The sequence below is a fragment of the Drosophila subpulchrella genome, unplaced genomic scaffold, assembly GCF_014743375.2.
Source record: "Drosophila subpulchrella strain 33 F10 #4 breed RU33 unplaced genomic scaffold, RU_Dsub_v1.1 Primary Assembly Seq354, whole genome shotgun sequence".
Lineage (NCBI taxonomy): Eukaryota > Metazoa > Arthropoda > Insecta > Diptera > Drosophilidae > Drosophila > Drosophila subpulchrella.
The window spans coordinates 9,777,923-9,797,020 of NW_023665577.1; the positions used below are offsets into that span (position 1 = coordinate 9,777,923).

Below are 19,098 nucleotides of genomic sequence, written 5' to 3' on the forward strand. Positions count from 1 at the left end.
ATCGAAAATTCGTGTTTAGTCTATATTTATAAAGAAGAGCAAACAGGGCGCATATGATTCTTGACTTTCTTCTTTTCATCGTAAACTTAACAAGCGATCAGAAAAAATATTACAATATGCATTTAATGAGTTTTTTTTTTAATGTTGTATATTATTATCTTTTATTACAAATACTTCGGCGCTTGCGCTAATTATACAAAAATGTTCGGGGAAAATCAATAGCTATCATTAAATAGTACTCTTATTGTGGGTTTCTTTTGAATTGCGCTACAAGAAATCAAATTTACGCTTCACTATTTATAAATGTTATGTATAAAAATTTGTTTCCTTCTCTTAAGTTTCTGGTTTTCCTTTTCTCGTTATACGCAGTTAGCGCAAAAATACATTACAAAGCTTTTGCTATGGCATTATGTATGATGTAAGGTTGTTTTTGGGGGGCAGGAAGGGAAGAGGGCGAGGTAATGGTGTTAGGCGAACAATTTAATTGCAAGTGAAATTTGAAAACGCTTTTGAAACAAACTGAAAGATTTAACATTAGAATGAGGCGTGTTCGTAGTTGTTGGTGTTTCTTGTGTAGTTATAGTTGCTGGTGTGATTGTGGCGTATGGTGTGGTTCTTGTGAAGAGTGTTGGCTAAAATTTATCCTGAAATATGAATAGGTTGTTAGTCGCAGCCACGGCTATAATATTTTCTTCTGGGTGCCAGGCGGTGTGCAGAATCTTCTTGTTGAAGTCGAGACAGTCTACGCTGATCTCATCCTTCTTCCGTTTGCCGCCAGTGCAAACTTTCCGTGGCTTGAGCACCGTCTTCGGCTTGATAATGTCCCGCGAGGCCTCCAGCGTGACATCCTTTTTCGAGTTGCGATCGAACACGCGGAAGAAGTTGTTGTAGCTTCCGGTCATTATCGAGCTGTCCTTGCCGTTCCAACAGCACTCAAACTTGTCGAAGATGCAGTCGTTCTCGTACAGCGAGCACAGCTTGGCGCGCAGGTATTCATGGACCTATAAAGAATTAAGGGAGATGCATTAGTACGGTCTAGTCCTGAGAAACACACTAGAGATTATGCAAATTCTAACCGGATAGGTCTCAATGGGCTTCGTTTCCATGTGCAGATCCCACACCTTGATGCTCAAGTAATCCCTGGAGATCATGTAGCGACCCGAGTTGCTCAGCTTCACATCGCTGATGGAGCTGATTATTTCGCTGAAGAAGCTGCGATTCGTTGGATTCTCGGGCTCCTCGAACTGTTTGCTGTGCCGGTCGCATAGCGCCGCCGATCGCATATCACATAATCGTATTGTGCCCTTGGAGCTCGAGTACACAAACACATTGCACTCGGTCGGATGGAATTCGGCCGCCGTGATCACCTCCGTTAGCTCCTCCATGTTGGTTGGCTTGATGTCGACGATGTTGTAACTCTGGTTGACCACCTCCAGGTGCCAGAGGTTGATGCGCAGGTCGTCGGCTGACAAGAAGGTCTCCTGGTCCGAATTAACGCTAATTGAATTGATGTGATAGGTGTGTGCATTGGCGAAGGTGCGACGCGGCGATGCCTCCACCAGAAGCGGTATCTGCTTAACGGAGGGCACACGCAATGCCGTCACATTCTGTGGATCCCGGATCAGGCCGTTCTCCTCCTTCGTGTTGTAGCCCTCGAACGACTTGTCGCGCTCACTGACCTTCCACAACTTGACCGTCTTGTCGTTGGTCGAGAGCAGAAAGTGCACGGGATTCTTCTGTTGCAGCCACCGAATCTTGTTGATCTTCTCCTCAATCTCCAGCGACTTGAGGTAGTCGAACTCGGGCTCGTGCGATTGGAATGTCGAATAGACATTGTATTCGCCGCGTCGCGGATTGGCGGCTTTTGAGGCAGGATCACGCTGTAATTGAGGGATTTGTTTAGATTATGATTGACTAATGGTTGCATAAAAGAGCCCCACACTCACCTGAAAGATGACGACGCGACCGCCCTTGTCACCAGTGGCCAGCAGCTCGCCATCGTGATTAAATTCCACGCAGGATATGATGTCCGCATCCGTGACATCATCGTCTAGGGCGCCTTTAATCTGTGAGAAGCACCAGGACGCCTCTCCATTACCTGAAAAGACAGAGCACAACCAAATGATGAGTATGCGAGTTGACACCTTCGGCCAGTTCGAGTTCGATTCACTGAATGCCGATTCGATTGGACGACTGTAAAAAGGCAGGAGGCCCAGGAAACTGAATGTAACATTTGATTTACTCGAAAGCCCATACATACATGGCCACAATCAATAGGCGGTGAGAGAAAAGAAAGGACAACTATGACGACGATATCCTGGGCCTGCCCAAATATTTGCTAATGACGCCATACTCGGCCTTCCTTCGTGGTCGCCTGGGCCATGATAGGGAACACTTTAAAGCCCTTTAAGCCCTTGGCCAAATATTCTTTCCGTTTCCCCGTCTCACTGCTTTCAGTTCAGAACCACACCCCCAACCCCCTGTGTTTGCCAATTCTCTCTGCACAGCCACTTTTAGCGATTGCGGTACGTTGTGTAAACGATGACGTTGCTGCTGTCCTCCTTATTCGAGACCCCACTTTATACACTGATATTCCATAATGGGAGCATTCCATTTGGAAAATGTGTTTCCCTTTTCATTGACAGTGGGACAATTGAAAATCTATATAGTTATAAGCAAATGACAATGTAATCCTATTGATTTCTAATGTTTCTCTGAGTTATGTTGTATTGTAGCAATTATTTTAATTAAATACCTTGATCAATTTAAAAAAAAATATAAAAAAAAAAATGAAGTTTTTAAGGAAATGAATACAATATTATCATAACAACGTTCCAAAAAGATTCCCAAATTAATTTGTATTAAATTAATTAAAAATGGTATAACCTTTTGCTATAACTTATTTATTTCTGGTAATTTATAGGCCCACTGTACTCGTTTTCGGTTTGTATCTGCCACTGGCTTTTTGTTTTTGGCCCCATGTGTATGGATGTGTGCGAATTTTGGCAATTTTTTCATCATTCCCAAATATTCATTGGGCTTTGTTTGTTTGATTTCGTTGGCACAGCCCTTGCCCAGCCCAGTCCCATGTGTTGTGACCTCATTATCCGCTGGCTGTTGGCAATTTGTTGGCTTTTTCCTGCTGCCATTGACGACGTCATAATGTGATGTGATGTGATTGACGAAGCGCACCAATTGTATTTATACCAAATATTTATTCCACCTCTGCTGCTGCCGATATCCCCTGCCTTGTAATAGGATCAAAGGCAGTGCCCAATTAGTCAGTAATAACTCGGTTGTTTTTGCTGATATTTCTCGGCACTACGACTATTTTTAGATCCTATGATACATGAGTTTCGCACCCGCCCACGCAGATGCAACACACAGCCTTATAAAGTTGTTGAGTCATTGAACCCGTCGTAAATGTACAGATGAAAACAAAAGTTTTGTAGTAAATGGGAAACAAAATGGAATTATGGATATAATATTTCCAAATATTGCTTAATAGAAGTACCTGATTAAATTCCCCATAAATATAAGATCTTGTTTTTAGCAAATGTATTCAGGAAGTGTCCCCCATTTCACATTCAATACAATTGAAAATCAGTTTAGAACAACATAATTCTTATTTGTTTTAATTGTCAAGCAGCATCAGTCAAATAACAACGTAATTATAATTAATTCATATGTTCAACAGCCAATTAATTAAAAAAAACCCTTGAAAATCTCAAAAAAAAATTTAGATTTTGCGGTAGGAAATAAAATGGGGAAAACGAGACAATCTAGCTGGGTTGCTTGCCCGCCTATTTATTTGTTAGATCGTATATAAAAGTACATAAAGAGATAAGTAGATTTTCATGAGCGCTCGCAAAATGGAACAAAATAATGAAACTCAAATATTGACACAATTATTTAACACAACCACGCGATGTCGCCGCTAAGCCGAAAGCTCTAGCTCGCCATCCCCCTGCCACTGCACTATCTGTCTACAATATCACGGTTTCAGTCTATATACGCTATAGAGAGGAACAACTGAACGACCTAGAGAATGGCGGAACGGACTGATTGACTGACAAATACAGAAGGCAAGGTGGAAATGGGCAAAGGGGCCCAGCAGGCAGGGAAATCCTTTGCTTTTTTGGCAGCCCAGTTGGATAAGTTTCCTCAAAGGAAAGCTTTAGGGAAGTAATTTGTTTGCATGACTGAACCACTGAGCAATTAAGAATATTGGTTAGGGATTATGAGAGAGGAAAAAGTATTTGGGAAAGGGCGGAAAATGTATTTCTTCTTTTCTCGACAGCTTATTTAAAAAAAAATCTTTTGTACGTATCTTGAAAACTGGCTAGTTTTAGCACATCTATTTTGTAAAATCTACCAAGAAAAGCCCCACCTAATCGATAATTGATTGACTGTTTAGTTATGATCTCAGCTTGTTTGGCTTCTTGGGCACATTAAGTTTGCATTGCAAATTGAGCACAAAAGAGCCTTAACGTTCGTCTCTATAGCACCTCGCCGTTCCGCCGCCAATTACCATATCCAATCTAATCTAAGACACACATCAATCTGCCCCTCTTTACTTAACCCTCTCGAAATCTCCACTATTCATATGACAAGCGAGTGTCCCAAGCAAGAACATCAAAAACTTATGTAATGCATTTGTCTGTTTGACGACATTGTTAGGTTGAATCCCTTTACATGTGCAGGCCATTAGGAGATGTCCATCTTGATGACCACTTGTGCGTATCTTGCAGATACTCTACTCTATTTGAGAAAATCACGCAGTCCACTGCATACAAAATTGGCAAATAATTTTGCATACATCACATGAAACGACGAAAAGAATCTTGAAACCTGGGCGACGTCACGTTGTCTGGAAATATGCTTGGGGTATTGAATAAAATAGAGGGGGTGGTGGGGGTTTCCTTTGGTCCATTGCGACTTTAACTCAATTTGCACATGGCAAAAAACACGATCCAGTTTCGAGGGCTCTATATCTATTGACCGAACCAATTTGTACACCGCATTCTCAGCACTTGTGCAATTGTTTATTATTTAATTATGCCAATTGTGTCTCTGTATCCGAGCATGTGTGCACGAAATCAATTTTATACTCTTGCAAAAGGTCCTGTAATTGGCCTTTGAATATTAGAAGCTTAGGGAAATTTTAGGTCAACCCAAAAAAAATTTTAATACAATTTAAATACTTTAAAAATACTATCTGTTGCTTTGACAAAATTTTACAATTAGGATTTTGAAAAGTATAATTTGGATTTTAAACAATATTCCATAGTATTTAAAAGATGTGCGTAACTAAGTAAAATATATTTTTTATTAGATTAGTGATTACAGCGCTCTCTATTTATACAGATCCCCTTATCGGATGCACACTGTTTTCGTAACAAATCGTGCTTTACCTTTACGAGCTGCTTTACTTCCATCTGGCTTTTTCAAATAGATAATGCAATTGTAGGGCGGGGGCGGGCATTTGTTTAAAAAAACTGTATCAGGGGCAGAGGGGGCCTGTCTATTTTCCTTTTTTTGCATGCCGCTCACGTCGCTTGCGGCGTTTCGTTCAAGTGCAAAGATCAATGCTAGTTGATAGGGAAAAGTTGTTTTTCGATTAACGCATTCGAGTCTTTTGACTAGTTTGTTTACTTCTCACCGAATTTGTTTATCGGCTGTTTGGCGAATTTAATGCCAACATCAAAAATGTTCGAAAAAGCGAAAATAGATCGAGGAAATGCCAAAACAAAGTGTAAATACCCTTGCAGTTATTACGATTTAGGCTATAGGAACCCTACAGGTCTTTTGAAAAATGTAAAAAAAAATATGATAATACTTGGTTCGATCGTTACAGTATCCAAATAACAAGGAATTTTGTAAGTAATATAAAATTAGGTAACAGGATCCTATCATTCTAATTCAAATTAAATCTTAAAAATAAAAAAATGTTAGAATAACAAGAATACAGATATATTTATTATTAACATCTCATCCCTGAAGTTCCTAACTTCAGATCAAAATGATAACCCCCGAATCCAGGGTATAAAAATAAAGTTGGCAGTTCCCACACAAAAGCGAGTGACGAACGCGAAGACGAGAAGAGGAGGAGGAGGAGGAGGCGAGAAGGAGAGCAGCAAGAAGGTAAGGAGGAGAAGAGCGGAGAGAGTTAAACTTACCGGCCATGACAGTTGAACAGTTTGCGTCGATTTTTAAGCAGCCGCAGCAACAACAACTACAACAACAGCACTAAAAGCGACGAAAAACGGAGCGACAACAAAAATAACAAGAACAAAAGAAGGCCGAAGGAGCTGCGCTCGCGCTCTCTAGCTCCGTCTCTTTCTCACGGAGGCGGCGGTGTTGTTGTTGTAGCTGCCGTTTTGAAGTTTCAAAGTTGAGCGCGATTTTTCGTTACTTCTTCTTCTTCTCTCTTTTCACTTATTCCTTTGATTACACTTTGGTTGCATTTGCATTTGATTCCTTTGTTAATTATGTATTTTTTTTTGTTAAGCACAACTTAAGCACGTAGAGGGGAAGAAAGAACTGCAAAAGTAGGGGAAATTACAATTTTTTTCCACGACGACGTCAGCGGCGGCAGCGCAGCGGCAGAATTTTGGCGTGCGTTTTTCGTATGCATGTGTGTGTGTGTGTGCGAGCGAAAGAGAGAGAGAGAGAGCGAGTGCAGCCGGTGGTTGTGAGCGCATACAAAAAATTACTTCACACCGATAAAACGAGATATTTGCCAGTTGTTAATCCACAATTATTATTATTTATTGCATTTTGCCAAACAAATACGAAACACACACACACACACAGCACACATACAGAGGCAGACACACGTTTGCGCCGCTTGCTCTGTCTCTTTGTTTTATCGCGAATTCCGAGCAAAAAATATATGCGAAATCTAACCTTCAAAATGGAAACACTGCCTTATTATTTTACGCCTGCGAGCGAAAACCGCGTGATCTAAGTAGGATGGCTAGGCAACTCCTGTCCTGAGCTTAATTTTTTGGATAAACAAATATGAAAAATTGCCAAAAAGGCGACCAACAAAAAAAAAAGCTTCTGTTTTCTGATTCTGTTTCCGATTCACATTCTGCGCTGCCTCTTCTTCCCGTTTTTGCCGCCTCTTTTGCTGCACTGCTTCGTCGTTGCGTCGTAATATTAATATGAATGCGAGTAAGTGTGGCTTTTGCTTTCGCACAAGCGGCATTCCGCCCTGATTTTCGCCTTCGCACGCACTTTTGGACTATTTACACGGCTGCCGCACCACTCCCGCACGCTCCGCTCGCTGTTTTAACTTAGTTAGTGACTAACGGATTGCGACAAATCCAACGCAAAATGGAAGTACAAATTTTGTTGCAAATTTCGCACTTTACAATAAGAGTTCCAAGCTACCGAATTGCCGCTGGTCGAACGGCGTTGCAATTGGCCAGTGTTGCTCAGTCGGCGGGCAGTGTTGCATAGTGCTGGCATTGTAACAGCACACTGTTGGCGCCTAATGTTAATGCTAACGGTGATTTGGCGGGAAATTTGAAAAAGGTATTGTTCAAGCAGAAAATCTCAATGAAGTTTAGAGTTTACTTAAGAATTGGTTTTTTATTTAAATAGATGGTGATATATTAACGCAGTGGAGAGGGACTTAGTGGAAAAATTAAAAAAATCAGAATATTTTTAAAGAATATTGTTTCTGGGTCATTCTAGTATTCCTCAAAATACACTCAAATAACCATCTTACCAAGGCCTATTTTTGCTGTTTTTTTTCAAACAGTGGTATTTATTTCGCACAGTAAAGGAGATTAAAAGAAGGTAGCCTTTTAAATCGTAAAGTTCCTAAATTCCTAAGAATAATTTTCCCATTATACTTAAATCTATAGTTAAGATTACCATATGACCATGACCTATATTTAAGTTAGTAGTGAATAATCTTAGAAAGTATTATGTCTAAAACTTACTTTGTGGTTTCTTAGCTCCGTTTATGTTGATGGCCGTATTCAGCATGTTTCCGATCTTCGTGATGCTCGACTGCCGCATAAAGGTCCTTGGCGGCAGAGTGGGCGGTGTGGGCGTATTCTGCATCTGCGGGTCCGGCGGCTCCATCACCGGACTCTGCCGGCCCCAACGACCCATTGTATCGGTGGGTGTGGATATAGATACAAATGTGGATGCGGATGGGTTGGGCCTAGACGATCTGCAAGCAAATTGAACGGTCGAATCTATTAGCGTCTCGACTGCACACACCGGTTGTATAATGCATGTTTGGAGGGGTACGAGTGCGATTGCGAGTACGGGTCCGAGTCTCCGACTTCATCGCATGAGCGGGCTGCGTGTTTTTGAATTTGTCGGGCAATTAACACCTGTCGAACCCCCCCACACTCGAATCCCCCCACCTCACCAAACAAATGGGTTGTGCAAATGAATCGTCTCCTGTCATTTGTTTACTTTAGAAATTACGCCTGCGTGCAAAACAGAACAAAACATCTGCTTTCGGTTTGAATTAAATTCCGCCGCCTTCGTGTTTCATAAATTTTCAGATTTTTTCCGTTTCTGACCTCGACTTTAGTTTTTTTTCTTATTGATCTCTGTTTAATTTATCCCACTCCCTCCAGCAGTCAATATAATATTCAGAATTTGTATTATATTTTGGGGCCGGTAAATAGCCGAATGCAAAGAAGCCGCTGACTTGCGTTCCAATTAACAATTACACAAAAAAGCCATTTCGCTAATCTCCAGTTCAAATATTTGATTTTAAACTCCGAAGGCAGCGCCAAAACGTCAGAGTGGAAAATTTCAGCCAGTGAATAAAAACATTGTAAAAGACAAAAACATATTTAATGTGGCTTTTCGTGGACATGTGTACATTAAAATCGTTGTGGTTGCCTTAATAGTTGTGCCTCTTTTTGTGATACAAAATAAAAAACCGATAACGTCTTCAGAGGCATTCCGAAAAATATTTACAAAAGAGAAAGTCAAACAGTTGGAAAATCATAAAATTTATTGAGTAAACAAAAATACAAGTAAGGTCACAGATTTGCAAAAAAGCTGCTTGTTTTTTTGGGCTATAAACTATTTGATTTCGAATTTTTGAAAGCATACACGTGCGCTTTAATTGAATTTATATTTAAAAAAGAAAATAATATGACAATCGGATTGTTTACAATTTAAAGTTGTTTTCCAATGAGTTACTCAATAAAATAGTTTCCAAAACAATTTGAAACAAACAAGTTTTGTGTTCTAAAATGCTTTGAACAACATTGTTTTTTGTACAACTTGTTATTGTGTGTTTTTCAAAATACCTAAAACATCACCTTTATTATAGTGACCTCGTCTGTTTACATATATATCATGTGTTTCTTTGTACGATTTGTTTCACACATTTTCACAATACGGATATACAGTTACAATATGAAGGCGAAATTCCACCACGTTCATTAAAGGAGGGATATAATATGGGGATATATATGCTATATAGAGTGGGGCGGAGGGGCGAGGTGTGGCACATGCAAAATGGGGTGTACGCAACAAGTTGAAGAGCCGCAACATATGCATGACTAATGGCCAAGAAGAAAGAAGCGGACGGCAACGTGCGGAACAACAAATCAAAAGAAAACCACACAGGGAAAATGCGGAGAATTGTAATCCAATTAATGGGCTGCGTCTTCAATGTCTCGCGTACCCGTAGAAACGTGAGTGCGGCAGCCAATCGCGAATTAAAAATCATTCCATTTCTTCGGTTTGGGAAGTACAGTGGGTACCAGGTGGGGAAACAGCGATAGATCATTACATAAAATTACTTACGAGCTCTAAGAAAAATTATAAATCTGATCGAAATACAAAATTTGGTCTATCTACTAAAAATAAAAGGATTGAGGAAGGACCTTTTAAAAATATCAAGTATACGTCCCGTTTACTAAGTATAAAATTATAATAAACAAACATTAAAATGTAGTTTTCTTTAACTTAGAACTCTTTGTATCTACTTTTAATAGTAACATAAAAGAGTAGAATTTTTCCAAGTTTAAAACCCCTGTTTTTGTAAAGTGAAATCATGTATAATCACCCATAATCATATAATTATTATAACCCATTTTTACTGTTCACCCATAGGTGTCACTGAAGCTTAAAAATAAAATGCCAGAGCACTAGAGATACGAAAATAAACAAATGAATTGAAATGAAAGGTCTATTAAAAGTATGTGGCATGTGAATGGGTGCAGAGACAAGCGCCAGCTTTTCTTTTCCCCGAATCGCAACAAAAACGGCAACAGCAACAAAACGAAAACAATAACAAACAAATAGCGCATTTTTCAAGAAATTTTCATGCCGAGATTTAGTTTTTCATTCTGTTGTTCGGGAAATGACAAAGACAGGCAGCGGAAGCGGGAAAAGGAACTCAAAAATAAAATTAGACAAATAAACGATTTTTTTTAAATGTGTAGGATTTTAAACATTTTCATTACGCATATCAAAGGAAGGTGAAATTATTAAGATGGAGGAGGTTCCGTAAATTAAATGTAAAAATAAACGGTGTACTATATTTGAATAAAATGAAGAAACCAAAATAAATGATAAATAAAATATAATGTTGTATATAAATCCATAGAAAAATCGAACTATTTAAGTTCCAAAATCCAAACCAATGATAAAAAAATTTAATATATGTATATAAATCAACAAGAAAACCCAGATATTCAAGTTAAGAAACATTTTAAGGTTACAAAGAAAGAGGTAAATAATTCGGAGGTTTTCTGTATTCCGTTCCAGAAGACCGCAATTTTTGTGATCCTATAAATAAGTGTGCCACAGTTTTAAAGCCACCTGGACACGTGCCACACGAGACCCATTTGGACCACAATCCGAGTCCCCCTCCCAATTCCCGGCACACTCATCATCCAAAGTCCAACCAGGTAGACGCAGAATGCCTGCCAAATCTTTGCTGCTTTGATTATTTTTGGATCTGTCAACCCTCCTCGTCTGGTTTGCCTAATTTGCCTTTGGTGTGGGGGATGGGAGATGGGGGTTATACCTAGTATTGTTTATATTTAGCAATTCATACGCTCCCGAGTTTGCCAAACTGTCTATAATACGTCCATCAAAGTGTCTGTTCAGTTTGACATCCATTGGCGGTTCGCAGGACAGTGGTAATTTTTTTTTTTTTTTTGTTTATTTTCTTTTCTGGGGTGGGGGGGTTGCTTGATAAACAAGCCGTCGGGCGGACGTGATTGCTACCATATGTCCGATTAGATCTGTGGCAAGCAATATTGTGCTTATCAAACTGTTTCGGCTCATCCAATTAATACACTTCACGGCCCCTAAACTCCCCACAAACCCCACTCCACTCGTGACTGCCAGATATAATGAAACTAATTAGCATTTGACAAACATATTCTCATATTCCTCATACAGTGGGCGTTGGAACAAAAACCAACCTTCGGACGACAGAATTTTCCAGAAAATGTAAGTGCAATAAGACATGAAAGGTTTTTCCTAGGTGAAATAGGTGTACATTTGTGATACGTTTATTATAAAGGAACCAGGGAATAAAATTGACGTTCCTTCTGTTTAATTAAGGCTAATAATTTATTTTGATTGGGAAAGGTAAGGTTTAGTTTTATAAGGATGCATAAGGATTTAACTCAAATAAAAGTCTTAAGGTGTACCAGACCATTTATAGTCTATTAAAATATATCCCAGAAATTGTTTTTGAAAATAATACGAATACGAAAAGTTGTTTACTTATAATAGTTGTTTATATTATTTCCCCTTAATGATCGTTCATCAATCTCGGAGTTACCACTGTATCAATAAAGAATCGACAAGTTAAGGACCATATAGAACCTGACAAACTCCAGTTGGGAAAACAAATTATAAGCCCACAAATAATGAGATAGTCACATGGATTTCAAATCAAGATAAATGCGCGTGCTAAGTATGCTGTTTTTTCTCTCTCGTTTTTCAGCAATTTGTTCGATTTGCTAATGCGAACAGCTTAGGCAAATATTTTGGCATAAAAGTCAGCAAGTGACAAAATAGTAGCTATTAATTGTTTGTAAGTCGGCTGGCTAAACATGGCCAGTGCGAGTCAATAGTTGTTTATTGTTTGGCTCAGAGCGAAACAAAGCGGGCTCAAAATGTTGTTAACCTCAAAAACCGCCAAGAACGTCAACAACTGAGACTTGGCACCCCGCCCCCTCCTTTGGGGGTTCGAATCGGGGGATCAGAGAAACTGGAGAATCAGAATCAGAATCAGAATCAGATGGTAGTAGACGACAGTCATCGAAACCCCAAACCCCCGCAAAAGGTTGACGTAACTCTTGGCATTTTCAGCATTATTTTTTTGGGCGGAATTGAAACAGCTGTCTTGCCATATCCGTAGCATTTGAATGGCAACCACACGCGCGCATATCAATAAAGAAATGGTTTAGGAACCATATATTATTATGGGAATGGTTTAAGAACCATTACTTTCAACTCACCAGCAGAAAAGTCTGCTCAAAAAACCAGCAGAAATTCGAAAAATCTCAGAATACTATTTTATTTGACCGTCTTTATTAGATAGCTCATAATTTTCCATGCACTCGGCTATTTTTAAATTCTGATTCTGATTTTTTCCGTTTTTATTTTTAAATGCGGTTCGTTCTCATCGCTTTGAGATCGTTTCTTCTACTTCAGTTGCAACGGTTAAAATTCCTGTCCACACATCCGATTCCACTGCACTTCTTTGGCACTTCGGTCGGCTTTTTTTCTGTTATTATCACACTGGACGGGCAAAAGGCGTACAAAGGCACAATGTAAACTAATTTAAATTGAATTCAGTGCGCGCAGCAAGTGGAAAAGTGAAAAATAAGGAAACCGCAATAAGGCAATAAGGCGAAACAGTCAACGCGGCGACGTTAAAATTAGCACTGAAACGCGCCGTGCGATGATTTCTTTGCCCACTCTGACTAGCTCCCCAACAGAGATGCCCGCTTTTTATGGTCGAGTATAGCTAGATGTTAAGTACCATCTAAAAAGAAAAAAATTTTGAAAACAGTTCAGACAAACAATATTGGAAAACATTTTTCAAAATATTTTTGGGGTGTTTCTAATAGAAATGTTACTTAAAAACAAACTCGGTTTTGTATAGTCGGCATAGCCAGGATAGGTACTTATAAAAAAACAGGAAAAGAAAAAAAAATTAATTAAAGCAACTTTGGAGACACCTACATATGTACTTTTAAATCTATTAAAGGTTATTTATATAGGAAAACAAATTTAAATATATATGTATGTTACTATGATAATGCTAAGGGTTTCATGATTTCTTTATAAAATTTGCTCCTGTTTATGCGACACGGCCGAACTCATGCATTTTATCAATCTCAGCTGGCATAGATGCCGGACCGGTGGAAAAGGTGTTAGCGATTATTAAACCGATTATAAAGAGTGTGCAAGTAAGTATAACATTTTTTTACCGTCAAAATAAAAGATGAAAACTAGTTTCCATTGGCACTGAATGAACTAATAATTTGTTAAATGTAAGGTGTATTAATGTATTTATATTGATCTGGCAACTCCGATAATTATATAGAGTTACCGGAGTTTTATTGTCACCATTTCACGCTTTGAGGTTGAATTTATAGTCAACTTTCGTGTGTTGTCGAATTCATGAAACGGTGTTTATGCACACACGAATCAGCCCATTTCATGAAATGAAAGCGTAAAATGGCCATCGCATAAGCGCAGTATGTATGTATTTTAAATCATTAATCAAATACCAGAAAAAATTTTAGTAAAAATGAAAAGAAAACTAAATATTTTTTAAAGTTAAGGTAAGGTTATTATCACTTTTTTAGATTCAAGTATATTAATTCATTTTTATTTATTAAAACTGCAATATTTAAACATAGCATATATAACAGAAAGTAATTTGACTAAAATTGTTTTGGAATAATACATTTTTCTATTTCCCAGCTTTTTCATAGCGAATTGCGAGGTTTCCAGGGATCTCTGTATTTTTAAAAGAAAACTGTCGGAAAATTAGCCAAGTGGCTTACACTATTTCCCCAACTGCTCTCTTGATTTTTTTCCTGAGAGAGGTGCTTATGACCGTGGGGCCGGCGCTCTCTTTTGAAGAAGATTTTTGTAAACAAAACCGCGACACGCATTGTTGCTGTTAATGTGATTGTTGTTGTTCTGATAAACGCTAATTTGCCTATTGATATTGATGTTAATGTGCCTTCGCTCAGACAGTCGCGGCCAAGAAGTTTGTATTGTTAACTAATGGATCGTTAGAATTTCAATAGGATACCTATTTATTTTCTAAAAGAGGTAAGCAAATTTATAACATATTCTATATTTAATATATCATGAATATATATTGAAGATATATAATAAATCAATTATCATTGATAATACATTCGTATTTAAACAAGTGCATGTATCTAAAAAAAACTGAAATATATGCCCTTGATAGTTTCCTGTTAAAGTATCATTGTTCATCTGGAGCGATCGGTTCCACTGTGATTTCACCAAGTCTTGGTTAATTATCTTCCAAAGTACTCTATCATGTGAAGGCTCTTAGACAGATGGTTTCGAAATAGACAGGTGTACATGTGTAAGTATCTGAATCGATTAATTCGATGATGCTGATCAGGGACTACTATTGACAATAAACAGCCGTAAATTAATATTCAATAAAATTCAAAAAAGAATAAAAGCTGTGATTAAATACAGCTAGCAAGTACGTAATATAGCATTTCCTCGTCTCTAGTTATTGACATAGTGGGTGTGTCATATATATTTTTTGAAGCTGCTTAAATGCCCACATTCTACCCCTCCAAATCATTGAGGACTAGGCGGCGGTCTATGAAAAAATACTTATTAAATCTGCGTATAAAACTAAACAAACTAAAATAATGGAACACTAAGAACATAGCACTTACCTGAGTATATGCTGCACACAAATGCTGTGGATTATATAATTTCTTTCTTAAATAAATTAAAAAACGCGCTTTGCTAGAAGATTAAATGTTATTAGAAGCAAATATCGATAGACTTTAATAAAAATATTTTTTAAGTAACAAGAAATGTATATTCTCCTCTTTAAAAAACATATGCTGAAGGATCGAGGTAGTGGGCATGGTTATCATTACGGGGTTATTATTTACCCTAGATGTATGCTAAATATTTTGTATTTTAAGCCGTAGAAGATATATTCTTTTGGAAACTACATTCTACTTATTCTACCACCAATCTTTGTACATCCTGGCCAGATTTCGGATGTCCTTCTCTTGTGTATTGTGCTGAATACATAGGACTTCCTTGTGGTTGCTCCAGTTCACAATACTGTGGTGAAACATCATCTCTATAACTATAAGTTGCTCGTAGAGCACCTCCCAATCCACGCCAATGGTGTTGGCACAGGTCTCCAGCAGCCAGCGAAAGGAGCAGGGAAAATACTGACGCAGCACACGCTTGTCCGAATGCCGAAGCATCTTCACATAGCCGTGCAAAAGCCAGCAATCAAAGTTGGATACTTGCAGCAATAGTTTCTCAGGGTTGGGCGGCTCGTCACTTGTATCTTCTGTTCTTTCATTTGATTCCTTCTCTGGCTCTACGGAATTCAGCTTTTTCTCCAAATGGCGACGAGGCTGCTCGAGAGGGACGCTTAACGGATCCATGCTCCCCTCCTTGAAGGTTTGCAGAGAGCTCAAGGTGTCTAGTGGTACTTCCTTGTCGTTCAATTTGATCAAGAAACTCGGCGTCTCGGTAATCTCCCAATAAGGATTACTTTCCTCAAGCCGTTCACGCTTTCCAAACCCGTGTTTTATACGTTTTAGATACCGGTCACCATATTTTCCAGTGGGCTGATAGAATTGGAGGTCCGGCCGCTTCTCCTTTCTTTTTAGTTCGCCGAGCCACGTCTCGGTTTTAATATCACAGTTGGCGCGAAATTCCTTATTCTCACCTCTAAAATGCATCAATGGACGGAAAAAGCCTACTTTTTGAAAGTCCTCCTGACAGGCCACCTCCTCCACTCGCAGGCCTAGACCGTGCTGGGCCAAATACTGGGAGAGCTCTTTAGTCTCTAGGACAAAGGGATCCAGGTTCCGCTGCGAGTGATCCACGTGCATGCAGTCTGGAATCCTTATGCTCACATGCGCACCATCAGACCTTGAGGCTTGGAGTAGGATTCTTCTGAAGTAGGATAAAGCCGGTGTCAAGCTGGGCTGGAATTCAATGTGATCTTTTTCCACACTTTCTTGGCTGGACTCTCCAAAGTGCTCCTTCAGCATAGTTTCGATGATGTGGGTTAGGTTCTCGTGCTTACGCTTCAATGACGGCATGCACGCCATCTCATAGAAGCCGCCCCCCTGTTCTTTTTCCTTTTGCTCTTTGGCCAAGATGTCATCCACATGCCTTCCATTTTGGGTGGCTACCCCGAAGCGTTGGGCAAAGCTCTGGTTGTAATGTGAGACAATTACTTTCCGTATCTCCACGAACTCCATCCACTCGGTGAAAACAAACAGCAAGGGAGCTTCTGGTCCGCCAACTTCCAGCAGTTTTTCGTTGACTTTTGCTGCCGATTCGGATATTTTTTGCTCCTTGATATCGTCCAAACCGAAGAGCAACTTCATGGCGTAAATGATATAGGCCATCGTCCTAGCCTCAAACTGCGGGTACACGTATGGACCCACGGCGTTGAAAAACGTTGGCGGATACAGGTCGATGATGCCGCCTACGTACTTAAGTAGGCGGGGAGGCAGGCCCAATTCCAGGATATAGCGCTCCGCCAGGGAGTGCAGATTCGGTTTCTGGTAGTCAGACATATTTATAAATCGCGACACAAGGCTGACCTGTTTGCGCAGGTACTGGAATGAAAAATACAGGGTTATTAAATGAATCAAAATGTACTGCCCCTAAGTAAGGGGCTTAGAAATACGCACCGAGTAGTTAAACTTGTCTTTCTGGCGTCTGAGCTCCATATCCGCGAGCAGCAACCTTTTCCTGGCGGCAACATTTTCGGGCAGGTAGTTGAACATGTACCGCTTGGACAAGTGCTCCTCATCAATGAACCGCTGCAGGTCCGTTAGCTGTATATCATCTTCCACCATGTTAAGGGCTATTCCCAGCACAACGTATAGCTTCATAACGTTCAGGCAGTATACGGTACGGTCAAAGAAGTGTAGTTCCTTGGCCTTGGGTTTTAGGGTGTGGCACGACATGCTGGCCCTGCTGTCCCTACTATGCTTATCTAGGTGCTTTAGGGGCATGTGGCGTTTTAAAGACCTGCGGGCATGCATGGACCATTGAAGGCCCAGACTTTGTCCCGCCTCGGACTCTGGAGGACCTCCATGCTTCTTGTAGCCCGAGGCGTCAAGATTGCGCTGGAAAAAGCAAATGGGAGCAAGGTATTAGTCTCTTCTGCGATAAGAATGTTTGGGGGACTGCTGTCCACTAATGACTTGTGTAATTATGCCATTTACATAGCTGGTTGGTATATATAAAAGACCCACATGGCCAAGTGAATAGCAGTTTAGCAGCTTAGCTGGTTACAAATATGTCTCTTCGTTTTGTACTGATTTGCTTTGCCCTCCTGGCAATGGTATGTGCACAGCCTACTCCAGGAGCTCCAGAAGTCACTGAGAGTAAGTAGTGTCCTGCATTTGAGATCTTTTACATATCATTTATACTATAGATTCCGAGCCAGTGGAGGAGACCACAGCGGAACCAGTTCTAAGTGCCTTACAACGGACTCTTTTCCTGCTGCTGCCCTTGCTGTTCCCCAATACATTCTATATACCAACCACCACGGGTTAATAAAACCGATTAGTTGAGCATTCAAGTACCTTGGTCCTGTTCCACAATCTGAACTTGGCACGCTCGTCGTTTGGGTCGCCCGATTGATTTTGCTTTTTGCCTTTTTTAGCTTTGGGCGGCTTGTATTTGTAGATAAGGCGGGCATCTCTGCAAGAAAAGAAGTCGGTTAGGGACAGAGTTGTAGAATTAATCCTAGGGAGATGGTCTTCAAAATCATTAACCCACCTCAGCAGTGCCCGCACATTCAGCTTGGGCTTTCCCGATTCGTTGCCCCGGCAGAAGGCGACCTCCATGCGGCCCATGTAGGCTGCCCACACCTGCAGGGTCATCAGCTTGAGCTCCGGCTTGGCTCCCATGTTGAGCAGCTCCTGGAGGAAGCCGCGCAGCACGTAGTTGTAGAACTCCCACGAGGTGGGGTCGTTGTCATCGTCCTTGGCCACTACCTTTGGCCTGCGGATGGTCCTGGAGGCATACTTGATGGTGTCATTGAAGTTATCCTCCGCGGTTAGGTCCACAGCCTGAATCTGATCCTTCTGCATGCCGCACTCTACGCAGTAGTAGAATCCCTCACGCTCCTGGAAGGTCTTCTCCCCGCACACATCGCACTGCATGTCCTGCAGCTGCATCGTCTCAAGGACCTCCTCCATTTCGGTTTTGTTTATATTTTACCAGTTTGCGCTGTATTTAATTGATATTTTACAAATTCAATTCACTCCACGCTGTAAACTAATCGACACTTTGGTTAATTGACAGCCCTGGTTTCTCTCTGCGATAATCGTTTTTATTATCGTTATCGAACGGATGTAGCCGCGTTATTTAAATCGAAATTCATCGAACAAAGTTAATACATATGTGCTACATTTTCTATATTATGTTAAATTTGCTTAAAGTTAATTGGAAATTAATGGAATCAATGAAAATTTGATTTTTATGTTTAAAATGTTGTCGCCTCTGTTTACTGTATTTTATATATAAACTTTTGTAGATATTAACAACATTTTATAAAAAACGAAAAGGATAGTTGAAGAACTGTTTTTAGAATAATTGTTTCAATACAATACAAAAAAAAGTTTTTGAAATTGCACTGCTCTTTTCGGAACCTGCTGAGTGCTATTGTGTATTTGTATACCACTGTTTATAGAGTTTTTATGGAAATAAAGTATCTAAGTTTATAATATCCAAAATTTTGAAATAAAATAACTTTGAAGCCCTTTTAAATTTCCACAACTATAAACTTCCTTGATGTTTCTTCCCAAAAATTTTCATAGTTTTACAAAAATATAAAAACACAATCAT

The 19,098-nt window shown here is 39.8% G+C and overlaps 3 protein-coding genes across 6 annotated transcripts; 1 reads left to right on the plus strand and 2 right to left on the minus strand.

Annotated features, from left to right (window-relative positions):
- Positions 1-130: 130 nt before the first annotated feature.
- Positions 131-12,889, minus strand: LOC119559844 (protein phosphatase PP2A 55 kDa regulatory subunit). 4 transcript variants are annotated; one of them, XM_037872941.1, is made up of 5 exons: positions 12,477-12,889; positions 7,956-8,191; positions 1,947-2,098; positions 1,077-1,880; positions 131-1,001 (listed from the first exon to the last, which is right to left on the minus strand). In XM_037872941.1, the coding sequence occupies exons 2-5, from the start codon at positions 8,128-8,130 to the stop codon at positions 633-635; spliced, it is 1,500 nt and encodes a 499-aa protein (XP_037728869.1). In that variant the 5' UTR covers positions 8,131-8,191; positions 12,477-12,889; the 3' UTR covers positions 131-632. The 4 variants fall into 4 exon arrangements, with proteins under 4 accessions (XP_037728869.1, XP_037728871.1, XP_037728870.1 ...); XM_037872943.1 differs by lacking the exons at positions 7,956-8,191; positions 12,477-12,889 and adding exons at positions 6,180-6,543; positions 7,318-7,415; XM_037872942.1 differs by lacking the exons at positions 7,956-8,191; positions 12,477-12,889 and adding exons at positions 6,180-6,543; positions 7,243-7,394.
- Positions 12,890-15,050: 2,161 nt separating this feature from the next.
- Positions 15,051-18,527, minus strand: LOC119560761 (TATA box-binding protein-associated factor RNA polymerase I subunit B). Its single transcript, XM_037874382.1, has 4 exons — positions 18,028-18,527; positions 17,832-17,949; positions 16,929-17,369; positions 15,051-16,853 (listed from the first exon to the last, which is right to left on the minus strand). Exons 1-4 carry the CDS (start codon positions 18,447-18,449, stop codon positions 15,225-15,227), a joined length of 2,610 nt encoding a protein of 869 aa, XP_037730310.1. The 5' UTR covers positions 18,450-18,527; the 3' UTR covers positions 15,051-15,224.
- Positions 17,531-17,802, plus strand: LOC119560762. Its single transcript, XM_037874383.1, has 2 exons — positions 17,531-17,630; positions 17,681-17,802. The coding sequence occupies exons 1-2, from the start codon at positions 17,543-17,545 to the stop codon at positions 17,800-17,802; spliced, it is 210 nt and encodes a 69-aa protein (XP_037730311.1). The 5' UTR covers positions 17,531-17,542.
- Positions 18,528-19,098: the final 571 nt, after the last annotated feature.